We start from the raw sequence: 16776 nt of genomic DNA on the forward strand, positions 1-16776 counted from the left end.
GACAACTATAAATATGATTTGCCATATATAATTTCTATTGACAACTCACCCTTGGGTAGATTGCAATTGGAATTATAAAACTATAATTTGCCATATATAGGCTCTGTTTGGTTAGCCTCTCTAAATATATTTCCACCCCATATTTCGTGCTTCACGTTTGGACACGATTTTGAAAATACAATTCCACCATATCATTCAAAATACATTTGGACTTCTAGTTTGGCAACTTTCTTCTTCATTTCTCCACTATCAAAAGCTTCCAACATTCATTTATGAAAAGCCTTCCATGTTCTTCATTTCTGAAAAAGATTCACGTGCAAAAAGAAATTTAAAGCTGAACTGATCTACTCTTCTTCCTCTGTTTGAAAGATCACTGTTGATGATTCGTCACGGTCGCGTTCGTTCCTGTGAACTGAGACCATTTTATAAACTATGTTTATGAACCCCTTTCCTACCCATTCCATCTCCCACAAATCAAGTGAGTTACAGTTTGTGTGTTGTGGAAGATTCATTCTCCGAGCAACCAAACAACGACAACACCGAGGTCAAATAAATCATAAATTTCTCCCAAATTTTTTTTTACAACTCACTGATTTTTTGAAACATCCCCAATTTTATTCCAAATTTTTTTGTCACAGGTCAAATTTATCAAACCTATTCTCGAATCAGACGACTACCAAAGAAGCGCACATTCACTCACTGTACCTACTCCATCACATGTGACAACTATTCAACTCCCACTGATCTAGTACGTATATCCTTCAATCCATCTGGTATGTAGAAATGGATTCTGAAATGGTATGTAGAAATGGGTTCTGAAATGGTTTCTGAGAAGTTAAATGGGTATAGAAATGGTTTATGATCTGTCTGGATTGTTTGAACTGTTTAAGTTGAGCCAGTCAACCGCCAGGACAACTGGCCGATCGTTCCCCGGGTCATCTGATCGATCGACCGCCGTGCTTTCCCAGCCGACCACCCTCTTTCATGCTTCTCTTCTTCTGCTCTTCTTCTTCTTCTTCTTCTTCTGCTTATTTCAAGTTATTTTTTTACTGCGTACACTTGTTTCACAAACTTTTTACAAACAATATTATCTTATTTTTATTTTGTTTCTGTTTTGCCCTTCAATTAATCTGCTTTTCCTAACACTTTTTAACAAGTTCAAATAAACATTAATTTTGATTGGTACTTAAACATAAATAATTGTAGTTGATTTTTGCGTTGTTATTTTTTTATATCCACTACAGATTAGTTTAAATATAGATTGTGTGTTTTTAGATGGATGAAAACAATTCAGATGACAATCACGATACAAGAATGTGAACTCCCAGAATTGAAATGAAGTTAATAAAGATGTTGAGAGAAGAGGTTAAAAAAAATCAAATAACAGGCCGTAGTACTGTGTGGACAATTAGGCATTGGAATCATTTTACGAATCAATTGCAAAATCTATATGGATTTCGATATACATCAAAACAGGTGCGACAAAAATATCAGCGATTGAAAGCTGATTACCAAACGTTTAAGCAACTGCAGGCATAGACTGGTCTGGGATAGGATCCCATTGTAGGAACTGTTGTTGCACCCGATGAATTTTGGGATAAGGTTTTTCATTAACCTGTACCATTTTCTTTTTCTTTTTTTTTTTGTAACATTTCATCACACGTGAAGTATGCTTATTTTCAATATTTTCAATTGTTGTAGACTACAAAAAATGTAAAGAAGTTTTGGACAAAAGGATTTGAGTATTTCCAATAAATGACGGAAATTGTTGAAAATTGTTGTGCCACAGGGGCCTTGTCTCGTGCATCCACACAAGGCGCCCTTGACTCAGATGAAGAAGATAAAATGCTTAATAAATTTTGGAGCCCTGAAGCTGGTGGGAGTAATGCTGCTGAAGCCATTCCGGTTGACTTATTCGGCGATAAATACATGGATCCAACGAAGGGCAAAAGTCACAAGAGGGGCCCTACAAATAGCTAGACCGACAGTGGTCGATCTAAAAAGTCATGGTCAAGTGGGTTCGACGATGTGTGCGTAGCTTTCACTACCTACGTACAGGCGAAAATAGAACATTCACGTGCATGATCAACTGACACAGAGGCTGTAAGTGCAGGTGGTAATGAGTATTCCCTTGATGCATGTCAAGATGCATTGCTAGAGCTTGGGGACATACCACTGGTCTAGTGCGTTAGGGCACTGACACTATTTAAAGATAAGGAATGACGAAGGTTTTTTATGCGTACTCCTACCCATATGCGCCTAGCTATGATCCTAGCTTTGCAGTGAAGTGAGAAGTTGTGTTTTGATTGAGTTAGCGATTCTTTTTGTTGTTGTGCAAGATGATTTGATGATTCCTGATTTGTTTTTTATCATTTTTTTTCATCCCATGATATGCTCTTTTGTATCCATCTTCGTATGTTTATTTTTATTGAATTCTTAAGTAGTTTCTGTTTTACATCAATATGTTGTGTTATTGTTCTGCGTTTTTTTATGTCCGTATTCTTATGACAAGATACCTACATACTAAACAAATTTTGTTCGCGTGTTTATGTTAGTGGATGCTGGTAAATGACTAAGGCTGACTAAATGTAGCCACTTGTTAATTCAGTTTCACCAACTAATTCAGTTCTATTTTATAATTATGCTTTTACTGTGATGTAGACGAAACAATATGTCATCCGACACAGAAAACAATGCAATGGAGATCTCATCAGAGGAGGATGGGGTTATTGAAGATTTTATAGATTTTTTGATGATTGCTTTTATGCATGACCATATGAATGTGTCAAGTAGCAGACGACTACAGCAAACTTGTCCATTCAAAGGTGATGATTACATCTTCAGTTTATTAAATGGCCATCTAGAAACAATGATGGACATTACACAAATGGATGCACAAACATTCATTTTATTGAAAGATACCTTACTTCAAAATGGCTTTATCGATATTGAACATATGCATATTAGTGTTGAGGAATCGTAGTGATTAATGGTTCAAAATGTTGGCCATGGCTAGATTTGTGATATGAACAAGGCAAGTGAATTTCGTAGTGATTAATGGTTCAAAATGTATAATTATTTTACTAGTTTCAATCATTATGACACCTTTATTACATAATGAAGAATACGAAGGTGGGGTTTTAAATGTCCTACTTGTAAATTAGTACCGATAAATCGATTCTCACAAATTGTGGTATAAACCTCAGTTATATCACCAACGATGTTAGCTAACTCAGACTCAATCTAAAAATGGCATTGCAAAGCCCCTGTTTGAACTCCAATAATTTGTGCCAAAGTGTGGGGTTTCAGTGTGATTAGTTTACCTTTCACATAAGAGGTCAGACTATACAGTTCCACTTCTCCCTCAGTAGGTCTCAAGTGAAGGTAAAATAAATATACAAGACGGGGATATACCTTTTGTGGTAAATTAGTTAAAGATAACCATCCCATCATATCTAGTCTGCGAAGCAACAATAGATCATATTGAGAAGGTAGATTTACCTTTCTCCCCGTACAATTGGTCGATTGGCAAAATTTGAATAAATTTGTTCGTGATTGTATATTAGAAAATCAATAGTTGAATAGTTATGATATTGTTGCTGTTGTTGACGTTGAGAAGAGTTAGAGGTTTCGCCATGTTCAGGTCTCGCTCTTTTTGTTCTCGGCATGATGACTACAAAAGTTCAGAAAAATGTATGAAAGATGTATAGCAAAATGTATGAAAATGGTGTGAAAAAAAAAAAGAAGCAACAGATAGCCAAACTCAGCCTCTGCTGCTGGTGCAAAAGGCAAGCAACATATAGCCAAACTGAGCGCAAAAGGCAAGCAAACTGGTGACAGCTCGGACTGAAACCAATTGACCTGTCGGATGACCGGCCGGTTGTCCCGTTTGCTGAAATATTCGGCAGCTCTGAAATTGTGAAGCTATGAAGAATATGAAGCTCTGGTTCAAACTAACCTCTTATGAAAGCTCTTTGTCTCTTCTTTTACACGGATATCTATACTGAATTTATGATATTGAATGGTGAAGAAGTTGCTAAAGTTGTTGGAATGAAGATGGTGTAGTTAAACACATGAAGATGCTGATTTATATACAACCTCAGTTCCAGAAGTACCTTTTCTTTTTTTTTTTTGGTCTTCTTTCATCGAAAACTGACTTATAGCACTTTTTATTTATTTTTCTTTTCTTTCGTATGCTGATCGCTGACACTCTATGGCTCAATTTTGGCTTTTTCTTTTCTTTTCCTTTATCGAACAATGACCAACTGACAACTAGCAGAGGAGAAATGAGGGTCTATTGCATGAGTGAAATGACAATATTGCCCTTTTCATTTTATACTTACATAACAATTTGACATTCTATAAAAGAGGGGCAAGTTAGTCATTTTAAATTCAAATACATCAATCAATAACCCCCAATAATATGAGCTTCACGGGTGAGAGGCAGGAGTGAGGGACAATAATGAAACTAAAAAAAGGGTACACGATAAAGAATTTTTTATTAAATTGATAAAATTTAACAAATGAAAAAATGTTGATAATGTTTGATAAAATGTTTGGTAACGTTTACGTTTTGGTTTGTATTTAAAAAAATTTAATAAATTAGTTTTTGTTAATTTTTATAAATATGTAGTCTCCAAACATGTTAGTTTGAACTAAATATTTGAAAAATATTAGAAACATATTGAACAAAATATTTACATAGGCCTAAAAAAATTAATGGACAGAAAAATTAATTGACATAAAAGTTATTTGGAAAAAAAATTATTTTAAAAACAATTATTTAAAAACAATTAATTGAAAATAAAAAATTCATTTTTTTATTTGAGTATTTTAAAAATAGTTTGGTTATGACTGTTGATCAAAAACACGGATATCGAGTTGTGAGTTGTGTCTCTGATTATCAATTATAGGTTGACTTAAGTTTTGAAAATTATTTTGAAAATTCATCACCAAACAAATTTTCTTATTTCATATGTCACATCAAACTTTTAAAACTCAATTCCACATACAATTCAAAACTTAATTCAACACTCTATTCAAAAATCATAGCCAAACAAATTTTTTACACTCAAATCATAATTCTAAAACTCAAAAACTCAAAATACAACTCATATTCTCAAATCATAATTAAAAAATTCTACCAAACGCAACCATAATTTCTCTAGACAACTTACCCTTTTGTAGATTGTAAATTTATGGAGGGTAGTCAATGTTGTTTGATCATTTCTTTCTTTTTTCATCAATATAACATTAAGGTAAGATACATACAATTATGTATCGTGAATCACATGCTTTGAGGAGTCACAAAAAGTGGCACTCTAGATATAAAGATTTAAGAAAATAAATAAATAAATAAATAAATTGGAGTCATGAACCATTTTTTTTTTTTTCATTTCTCCTCTCTCACACGCACACCAAAAAAACAAAAAAATTGTGACTCATTCATGAATTTTCTGTGTTATCATGTCCCAATGCGAACATGTGCAGAGAATTTCCCTAATGGTTATGAGAGGCTCCAAATATTGGAATCCTAACTAATAACCCACAATTTCAAAGTATTATAACAATACCATTCAAAAATATTATTTAGAAAAATACATTAAGTGTACCTCATATTCTAACCATTTTAAAATCTACACCATACACTTTATATTCAAGGTAATCTTAGGAATAAAAATTCATAATAAATAGCATTTTCCAAGGTAATGTCCTCCCACACTGGCTTGAATTTGTATCTGCATATGGTAAAAAGGCAATGGCATAGATATCCAAGTAAAAAATGTGTTTCTCCATTGCAGTATTACATTGGAAAGGCTTATCATTGAAGGGTTTATGGATCAGATCATAAAATTGGATTAAAGATAATAAACATTTTTCAAAAAATATACACAAAATAAAAGGCAAAAGTATGTTGTCCTAGAGCACGAGACTTATGTCAGTGCAGTATCTAACAAGGGGCACATGCAGACTGGCTCTTTTCCGTGAGGCTTGCACAAAAACACAAAAATTAAAATTCTTAAATTGACCTTTTCTTGAGTAGTCTCTTCATACACTACTCGCTATACTTTTGGCCATGGTTTTCTCACAATGTTCTCACCTACACCAAGTTCTAGACCAAGATAACTATAGTACCAGGATTGAAAAGGAAAGAATATTAATTAAGATGCAAAAAAAGTAAAAAATGTTTATTGATAAGGGTTGTGCTTAACGAGCAATGATCCTCTAGAGTTTTTTTTTTCGTAAAATTTTCTAGAGTGGTACATTGTGTGGTTGAAATTTAATGACAAGTCACATCAATTTTTCAGCATTAAATCTCAACCACACAATACACCACTTTAAGAAAAAAACACTCTAGAGGATCCTTGGTGGTGCTTAACAAGGTAGCGGCATGCTTCATAGAATACAATGTGCTAGTAGCTTCTCTACCACTACCAGTACAGGAAAGCCACACACACCCAAAAAAAGAAAAAATAACAAGCTTAAAATACATGGAAAACTAATAATGCAACCGCATAAGTACATAACAAATATCTGGTATAAAACGAAAACTAGTTAGCAACATCATTTGCAAAATGCATGGAGCGTTTCATCAAGAGCCTTTCGATCATAATCCCCAGTAAAAACACAATTGCCTAATGGACCTTTCAAGAGGATGAGCCTTAGTAGGCCATCGGCCACTTTCTTATCAACCTATCATCCAAAATAATAAAAAGCATTGGGCATGAGAGAAACAATTAAAATTTGATTAAAAAAAAATTATACCAATAATTTAATCTCTTACCGCCATGACAGACTTGAACATCTCGACTGTCATTGTTTCAGGAGGAGTAATGGGTAGCTTAGCTGCTTGCAGGATGTCAAGAGTTCGCTTCACAATTGAATCATCAATCCAACCAAGGCGGTATGACATGTCAACAGCCATAACCTGAACAATGACACATAACCCACCTTCAGCATAAACAAGTTGCTGGTTAATTTTTCATCTTTGCTAATTGAAAATAATGAACACAATACCATGCCGGCTGCAACAGCTTCTCCATGAAGCCACTGCCCATAGCCAAAACCAGTTTCTATAGCCTGCAAAATATATGCTATATGATGAGAAAAAAAACTGCTAAAAAAAATATTCAATGAAAAAGTAGAATGGGATAGTGACTAAATAATACACAATTAAATATTGTTGTAACCAAAAATAAGAAAATGTGTGCATATGAAGTTGGAAGAAAAAAAAGAGGCGAAGATACAATGAAAGACTTTAGACATGACGAGTCAAGAGTACTATTGTAGCAAACAAGGTAAAACGTAGGTTGTGTTTGGTAAAGTTTTCTAAATATGATTTGAGAATAGAGTTGTATTTTGAGTTTGTGAGTTTTGGAATTATGATTTGAGTGTGAAAAATTTGTTTGGTGAATGAGTTTTGAAAAGAGTGAGGAATTTTTTATGTGACATATGATATTTGATACAAAAATTTACAACTCATAACCAAATACACAACTCAAAGTTCTATTCAAAACTCATAAAAAATTATAAAAATTCGGAAAATATTTTTTATTGAATATATAAAAATTAACATGTGTCAATTGCAAAAAGTAAATAAATAAATAAAAATAAAAATAATGCACTGTTCTGATCAACCGGTGGGACGATCGGTTAGTCCAAATTTTCCCGCCTTGGACAAAGTTTTCAAAAGTGAGTGTGAAATTAATTTTTGAAAACTGTAAACAAACATGGTATGCAAATCAAAGTCTGGAACTAACGTTCCAAAGCTCTACTAAACAGAGCCATAATATTTACAAGCATATCTTAGATGTGACCTCACTGATAGTGAGCACACAAGAGAACAAATGCTCAAAGATTAATAACATGAATAATAACCTATTTGCTGTGGATATATTTATTTAATTTTATATTGCAATTTTCATCAAGTTTCGATAATATAGAAAGAAAAGTCATGTCAAGCAGCAGAAATATTTTCTAGAAAAATATAAAGAGAACAAAAATCATCAACCAATATCATTAAGCAAAAACCAAACTGAAGCACCTCAAATTATGACAATCTGATAATGAAAATTGGAATCAAGTTCAAGGTCTTACCAAAAAAAAAAAAGAAAAAAAAAAGGGATAACTGTGATAAGTATTACAAAATTCAAATAAGCCTCCTGTGTACATTGTAGTGGCACCAAGAATAAAGTAAACAAGCAAGATTCACAAGCCACCAAAAAAAAAAAAAATGAAGACAGGAATATACTCTATTGAACAAATTGACTTACATGGCCGAAAGTGTGACCCAAGTTCAATGTTGCCCTCAGTCCACTTTCCTTCTCATCTAAGGATACAACCTCAGCCTTGTTTTCACATGATCGCTTGATAGCATAAGCTAGTGCATTGGGGTCCCTGCAAAAGAGCAAACCGTTATAGTTTTGCATAACATTCACCTACAAAGCCATAGTAAAAAAGCACCCGAGCACTATTTTTTCCTTTTGGGATACATTCAATGCACACACTTTTGCAATAAAAAATCATGTACATTATTCATCTCTACTATGCGCCAAAGCATGTTATAAAGGCAAACTAGGTTGAAAAGGAATTATTTTCGAATAATCCTAATAGCATACAATTGAAATGAATCATTTTCAACTCCATTCCTCACAAGTAGTCCCAATGGTTTAATGTCTCACATGATATCTAATCTCATCTAAAATACGCACGATAAAATTTGCATCCATATATCAATTCATCACATAACGAAACTTCCTAATTTTTTTTTTCTACTTTTTGAATCCATTTAAGATATCCACTCAACAAAGCCAAATGACTACCAAGACACAGAATCATGCAACTACACCACTATGATACTATCAATTATTTTCCAAACATAACTAATTTGATGTAAGGAGAAGATGATGACAATAACAAAGATATATTTTACCTCGCCATCAATGCCGGCATATTCTTCTCTTGCCACTCAAAAAATTCAGCATCCCTAATAAGCCCATACTTTATAACCTCAGCAAGCCCTGATGCTAATTCTCTTTCTGGCAATGTGTTCAATGTATCAGTATCTATAAGCACACATTCAGGTTGATAGAATGCACCAATCAAATTTTTCCCAAGACGATGGTTTATTCCAGTTTTTCCCCCTACAGAAGAATCCACCTGAAAAGGGAAAAGCAATCAACAATCAGATGCCATATGGAAAACAAATATAAGTGTATGGTTCGAGAGAGATAGAAGATGAAACAATTTGAGGGTTGAAACAAACTTGTGCCATGACAGTCGTAGGAATCTGAATGAAATTAACTCCACGAAGGAAGGCGGCAGCAGCAAATCCACACATGTCACCAATGACACCACCACCAAGGGCAACAAATGTACAACGTCGATCCAACCGTGACTCAATTGCCTTGTCAAAGACTTTCATGAGAGTGTCCTATCAAAGCATAATCACAGTACAACATTCATGTTAACCACCATTCCTCCAAAAGTTTTAAAACAAAATGTCATAAAACAAAACCTCATGAGACGCACCATGTTCTTGTACTTTTCACCATCTGGTAAAATAACACTCTCAACAGAAACATTTGGGTTCCCATGTGTTAAAGCACTAACAACTTTATCCAAGTAGATTGGTGCAACTGTGGTGTTAGTGACCACAAGGACTCTCTTGCCATGAACATGCCTACAGAATAAATGAAGTATATGAACAAGAAAATCAAAAAAAAAAAAACCCGAAACATGGAGTTTACAAGGTTGTTGAACCACAAAATCAATCAAAAACCACAACATTGAGTTCACAAAGTTGTTCAATTCCATTTATCTCTATGTTGAATTGTTAAAAAATAAAGACCACACACGCATACACACACACAGAAAACCATGCAAAGGAATATGGAAAATTGATTAAGCAAATACATAAAGAATTAAGTTGAATTCTTAAACCCTTTTATTTCAGTTGTCTAGTTCCAAAAGGGACATAAGGCAAAACATTGGGTTGAATAATTATAGAACTATATATTTTTTTTTCTTATCTTTTTTGACCCTTGAACAAGGACAAATAAAGCAGCACACAGACAAACAACCAACAAGGAGGAAAAAATAATATTAAACAGCTGAGGCATGGGAAGACCGCCCCACATGTCAAGCTAGCTATATCCAGGAGCAATGCTTCTCTAAGCAGAAAAGGAAGGCATCTACCATCAAAAGGACCCAAGAAACCATAATTCACAACTCATTTTGCAAGTAAACATGCTTCATTATTAGCAGCTCTATGGAAAAACCCAGCTCAAGAAGACTGCTAAAGACAATTGGTATCCTATACAACTGCCAGTGCCTACATAGGGTGGAGGATTTGGGACAACATAGCTACAACTGCAAAAATGACTGTGCAACCCAACCCCTTTAAAAGCCAGCCTGCACAAATCAGACTCCTTATCCATTTCAATGTTGTTGAGCCACGGATTGTGAACAGAATGTTATCACCACACATCACTAACACCTTCCCTTCTACGTTTTATTGCATGATTTGCGTCTTGGCCCAATTAGCAAAGGGGGAAAAACAGCTCTAAGTAGCAGCTCGGTAATCCTGTAACCTAGAATACTGGAGACAACTAGTACACTTTTTTTTTTAAAACCCAAAATGAACTAAGTAGACCGTCTAACAATTTTGGAATCAAACAACGAAAAGCATAGTGATGCTGCAGTTGGTTGCCAAGACAAATGGGTGAAAGGGATGGTATAATATGTCGGCACTCGGGACATTTAAAGTTTCAATTTGCTCATCTTTTCTCACCCAACTGAAAGTCAGCAAAGGTCGCAGTTTTGTCGAGGTTTCAGTTTAATTTTTGTTTCATTTATTCTTCTACTTTTTTAACTTCCGTTCCTTTTCAACCAGATGGAATGGAATTGATTGAGCACAATGATACCAAATAAACAAGCTTCAATTGCATTAACCAGTTCGTCCCTAACACATCATATACAAGGAATAACCAAACCATTCAACATAGGTCCACATTATATAGGTAATTAGATATACATACACATAGAGAGAATGAAGATCAAATAGGAATTGGAGAGAGATAATAATACTTTTGAAGAAGATGAGGCTGATCAAGTAGTCCAGATCCGATGTAGATCGGGTAGCTCCGGTCGCCCAAATCGACATCGACGATGGTAGGAACGGCGGAAGTGGTATTACTAGGCGGCTGGGCCACAACCTGAGCTGCTGAAGTCGCCGACACCTTCATTCGACAAGCAGGAGCACCGTTCCGGTTCAATTGCGAGGACAGAGAAGAGCATCGAAGAGATACAGAATCGGAGTTTCGGAACCGGAGGAAGAAATCGGCGGCGGTGGAGGGGGGTTTGGAGAGAGAGGTGGTGCGCTGAGTAGAGAGAGAAACAAGGTGTTTAGGAGAGAGAGAGGAGGAAGCCATTGGAGGAGGGGTTTGGGTTTGGGTTTGATTGGGTGGAGGGGAGAGAGAGAGAGGGAATGGTGTGTTGTTGGGAAATAGATGGAGGTGTGTTTTGTTTGCTTTTGAACATTATTGAGAGAGAGGGGTTGAACAGATGCACATCTTGGACTTGATTGTTTGTACTGGAAGAACGAGGAGATGAGTTTCGGTGGGGGTAGGTGAATGAAGACATACAGTTCCGGGTCGGGCAATACCTGTAGGTCCGGGCATAGACTTTCCGGTAAATCTACTACCTACTTCTAGGCTTCTTCTCACTCTCTCTCCACGTTTTTTATTTCTTTTTTAGAATTAAAAAATCCATTTTCATTGGTGCATATATATTTTGTTGTAAAGAATAATGAAAATAAAAAACTTTTATTAAGGTCTTGATTGTCATAATCTAAAAAAATTAAAAAGTCACTATCTTATTTAAGTCACATCATCTTATTTAAGTTATATCACATCTCTATCACATATTCAACTCATATTTTATAAAAAGTCAAAAAATATACTTATTTAAATCATCCTAAACCATTCTTAAAAATAATAAATTATTATTTTAAAGAACCGCTCTATTTTCATTACAACACAATGTTAGTGACACTAATTTTTTTACTAAAAAATCTATCAAACACTCGTATCGGTGTTGGTCTTATATGAGTGTGACTGTGTGAGAGATTTTGTAGATTTTTTGATAATTTTGCTAGTATTTCTAACATTTTTCTTTTTATTATATTGTTTTTCTTTTAGAACATGAAAAATAATTATATTAAAATAAAACAAAACAACATACAATAAAAAAAAAAAAAAAAAAAACAAGATCTAAAAGGTCAAACAAACAACCAAATAAAAAAAATTCCAAATTCATAAAAATAAAAATAAAAACAAAAACTACGATCTAAGAAAAATTACCGATCTTTTCAAAGATGTTTGGAAAGTTTGATTTACATCAAATCAAACAAAATTTGCATCAACACTCGTCGTCACCATTGACATCGTCCCCATCGTTGTGGCCGTACTTCAGACACTGCTAGAAGTAAGAGTTGAAAAGAAAGAACATTTACAATAATATAGAATGCGGCTTGAGAGAAGAGGAAACCATAGTAGACGTCGAAAATTCAAAATTTTATGTCAAAATCGGAGGAGAAATATTCAAACTCCTATTTCAGACAATAAAAATAAATAAATAAATAAATAAATAAATAAAACCTCATATATGTACTCTAGAAGTGTAGATCTATACTCTAAGAGTGTAAATATACACTTTAGAAGTGTAAGCGAGATCATCGGAGCACCGCCAAAAATCTCGTAAAGAGAGAAGCTCTCGTTGCTCTCTCTCTTTCTGGACTCACATATTACCATTATCAAACTATCGCTAGACAATTGTTGAACTAGGGTCGAAAAATTTTTTATGTCAAAAAAAGTTACTGACAGTGATCGGTGATAGTGGTAATGATTTAGAAGTGAAACTCTTTTTATTTATTTATTTATGTTATGAGAAACTTACTATGGTTGCAAATGAATCGAATTATTCACGAACAGATTCGGCTTGGGTCATTAAGGGTTTGATAGTAAATGAGCAGACTTCAAACTCGAATATTAAGCTCGTTTAGTAAATGAGTCAAATTCGAGCTCAAATAAGTTTGGCTCGTCAAACTCGACTCGTTTTATTTTTATTTAAATTATATAATAAATATATTATTTATATATTAAATAAAATAAATAATATTAAAAAAAATTATTGAGCCGAGCCGAGTCAAGTTCGAACCCAGTTACTCATCGAACCCACATCGAGCTTAATAAACAAACTCAATAAATAAACAAATCGAATTCAAACTCAGTAAAATTTTACTTAACTCGACTTATTTATAGCCCTAGTTAACACCATGTGAATGGTACACAAATTACAATTATTGACATCAACTAGATCATGACATGACACAATAATTAAATAGCTTTTGTCGATGTCAACTGTCACGATCCAAACCTGCCCCTATAGGTTTTGCGTCGTAACCAGCCAATAATCATCGGATTACCAAAAGCCTCTTAACATAATGACCTATAATTAGGGGCTACGAAAGTAAATATACAAAATAATGTAGTCCATAAAGCTGTGTTGATGTGTATGAGACAAAAATTTAAAACTTTAATAACATACATGTGACATCATTTATATTTACGTTAGTTGAGCATCACTCTCATATACAGATAAAACAAAAGTAGGGCTTAGCCCAGCATATAGATAAGTAGAACTTGTTCTATACTCAAAAGAAGACAAAGCCTTAAACATAAGCCATTCAAACTTGACTCGCTCACAAAAGGGAACCACCTCGGAGGCACAACGGCTGGCTGACAAAACTGAGACGCCAGGTCCTCAACTCTGAGCCTGGTCACGCGTCTGGCTGCCTACATACATAATATAAATAGTGAGCGAGAGCCTAGTGAATAATAACAGAGTAAAGAGTTTAAATGAATGATATCCGTCACAAATATAACTTTCAAATCTCTTATTGAACAGAAACATAAACATATTCGTATCATGAGTGATGTATCCGTTAGCATTAAACATATCTCTTTGGTCAAGCATATTAAGTTCCACGTTAGAACCATCGGTACCGGGTAACATATCTTATATGTGGGCCACGGTATTGTTTTCCCCGGGCGAGGGCCTCATGACCATAAGCCACAGTATTATGTCCCCTGGGCGAGGGCTTCTGCTAAGGATACCACAATTACATTTCACAGGAGTGGATCATCATTCATGTAATCACATCATATTCTTTTCTATCATTCGAAACAAAACCGTTTATATCATATCATAATTTTTAGAAAGTATTTCATATCGAACGTAGCTTTACTAAGTTATTACTCACAGATAGCTTGATACCAAACCAATGGATAAATAGCTCACGGCGCATGACCTGCACCAACATAATAGATAAATATATTGAAACACACGCTTGGATTGTACATAACGCATTTCATTTCATTCTTAGTGTGTTTCTAACCTTTACTCTTATTATTGTGTCTTAATCTTGGCCTAGGAATGCCTAGGATGCAATAAGGATGCCAAAATGCACTTAGAAACACTTAACAAAACTTGTTGAAAACAAGGGTCATGCTCGAGTGCAATTTCCCTCACTTGAGCGAACATGCAAACATGTGAGGGGCTGCTCGAGCGTAACTTCCCTCGCTCGAGCGGTCTGTAAACTCTGAAAAAGTACTGGTTGCTTGATTTTTTCGCTCGATGCTCACTTAAGCGTGAGACGCATTATCTCGCTCAAGTGCAACTCTTGTTGCTCAAGTGGACTGCAAAACATGTAAACTTCTAGGAGCAAGATCACAAAGTGGTCGCTTGAGCGGAGGGATCGAATTCTAGAATTTCCATATTCAACTCCAAGCTGCAAATCTCGAATTCAACACATCAAAACTCATCCTTTTAGGCCAAAAACTTAAGAAAACACTTGTAAACTTGTCAATCATGAAGAATTGAGGATCGTTTTATAAAATCAAGGCCCAAGAGCAAGTGAATTATTCAAAACTCATCTTGAAAACACATGCATGTAAGAACTTGAACATTAGCTTCCAAAACATGGACAATTAAGGTGTTTGAGTGTAAAACCATGTTGAACTCTCGAAATGTAGTACAAATAACTCCATGCATGTGAGGTATGAGATAGAATTCAAACTCAACTTCATGAATTATGCATGTATGCATGTGTTGATCCTTAATTCTACTTCTAAGGTCTAATTAATGTAAGTAACCATTAAATTCCTTTGAATACCCATGTAAGTTAGCTTGATGCCTCAAAATGAGGGTTGAATTTCTTACCTAGACTCTTCAATCTCTTGTATCCTAGCAAGTTCTTGGGCAATTCCTCTAATTTCCTTCAATTGTTAAGCAATTTCTCTCCTCCTAGTTTTGGATTCAAGCTCCTTCACTCTCTCTCTCTCTCCCTCTCTCTCACGATTTTGAGCTCAATAGTGCAAATTAAGTGACGAAGAAGTGAGTTTAAAAGGTGTATTGGCCTTATATAGGCTTGCTTAGTGGTTTTTAATTAATTTAGCTTAAGCTAATCAAAATGGCCTTAATTATTCTAATTTAATCGTTCCGAACCAAATTTTATTTAAACCTACCATAAAATTCTAAAAATTCTAATTAACACAAAAACCAAGTCAACTTCATGATCAGATGCCGATAGGGCCTTCAATTTACAGAATAGAACAAAATTAGAGACATATATTCCTACACAAAACAGATAGAAAACTCATATAACACATAACACACGTAGTGAATGCAAAATTTCACTTTAATTACTTATTAAGCATTCTTAATCATGGATTGCATGTTAATCAGAGTTCGAGGTTGTTACAGTCTTCCCTCTTTAAAGAGTTTGGTCCTTCAAACTCGAAGTACCTTCATTTTGGAAGAACGTTGGGTTCAACGAAAACAAATCTAGATATCTTTTTATCATATCTTCTTCTGTTTCCCATGTAGCATAAGTTTCACCATGATTTTGGCAATCAACTTTCACCAATGGAATTTCTTTGTTCCTTAGTCTCTTGATTCTTCGGTTAATGATTTGAATTGGTCGTTCTTTATACATATAATCATCTTTCAAAAATACATGTGTCGACTCAATAACATGAAATGGGTCCCTCAAATAGTCCCGAAGCATTGAAACATGAAAGACATTATACATATTTTCCATGACTGGAAGTAAGGCTATCCGATACGTCACCGGGTTAATTTTCTCAAGGATTTCATAAGGCCCAACATATCTCGGTGCTAACTTACCCTTCACTCCAAACCGTGTCTGACCTTTCATTGGAGTCACTTTGATAAACACATGATCTCCGACTTCATATTCTCTATCACGCCTTCGGACATCGGCATAACCCTTTTGACAGCTCTGTGCAGTTTTCAGACGTTGATGAATCAATTTCACTTTTTTGGTTGTTTCTTGCACAAGTTCCGGTCCCAACAACGGTCTATTGCCTACCTCAGCCCAGCAAATTAGAGATCGACACTTCCTACCATACAAAGCTTCATAAGGAGCCATGCCGATACTCGAATGGTAGCTATTGTTATACACAAATTTGGCCAATGGTAAGTAGGTTTCCCAACTGCCTTGAAAGTCTAGGGCACACATCCATAACAAGTCTTCCAACGTCTGAATGGTCCATTCAGATTGGCCATCTGTGTGATGACCCTGTCTCGTGTTATGTTAATTAATCTTAATTATGATTATGATTATGATTCTGTAATTAATATGATTTTAAGTGTCACTTATATGATTATGTGTGTGTTTGAATTCTTATATGT

General features: G+C 34.8%; 1 protein-coding gene across 1 annotated transcript; it reads right to left on the reverse strand.

Annotated features, from left to right (window-relative positions):
- Positions 1–6140: 6140 nt before the first annotated feature.
- Positions 6141–11717, reverse strand: LOC114301731 (3-dehydroquinate synthase). Its single transcript, XM_028246690.2, has 8 exons — positions 11089–11717; positions 9532–9682; positions 9266–9433; positions 8933–9159; positions 8274–8397; positions 7018–7080; positions 6785–6928; positions 6141–6693 (listed from the first exon to the last, which is right to left on the reverse strand). Exons 1-8 carry the CDS (start codon positions 11430–11432, stop codon positions 6565–6567), a joined length of 1350 nt encoding a protein of 449 aa, XP_028102491.2. The 5' UTR covers positions 11433–11717; the 3' UTR covers positions 6141–6564.
- Positions 11718–16776: the final 5059 nt, after the last annotated feature.

This window comes from Camellia sinensis, chromosome 1, assembly GCF_055761805.1.
Source record: "Camellia sinensis isolate YWXY chromosome 1, ASM5576180v1, whole genome shotgun sequence".
Taxonomy (NCBI): domain Eukaryota; kingdom Viridiplantae; phylum Streptophyta; class Magnoliopsida; order Ericales; family Theaceae; genus Camellia; species Camellia sinensis.

Coding starts and splice junctions, on each gene's coding strand:
- LOC114301731 (XM_028246690.2), bottom strand. CDS start 11,432: ATGGCTTCCTCCTCTCTCTCTCCTAAACACCTTGTTTCTCTCTCTACT. Junction 8,398..8,932: donor ATGCCGGCATTGATGGCGAG/GTAAAATATATC, acceptor GCTCTTTTGCAG/GGACCCCAATGCACTAGCTT. Junction 7,081..8,273: donor TGGGTCACACTTTCGGCCAT/GTAAGTCAATTT, acceptor TATATTTTGCAG/GCTATAGAAACTGGTTTTGG.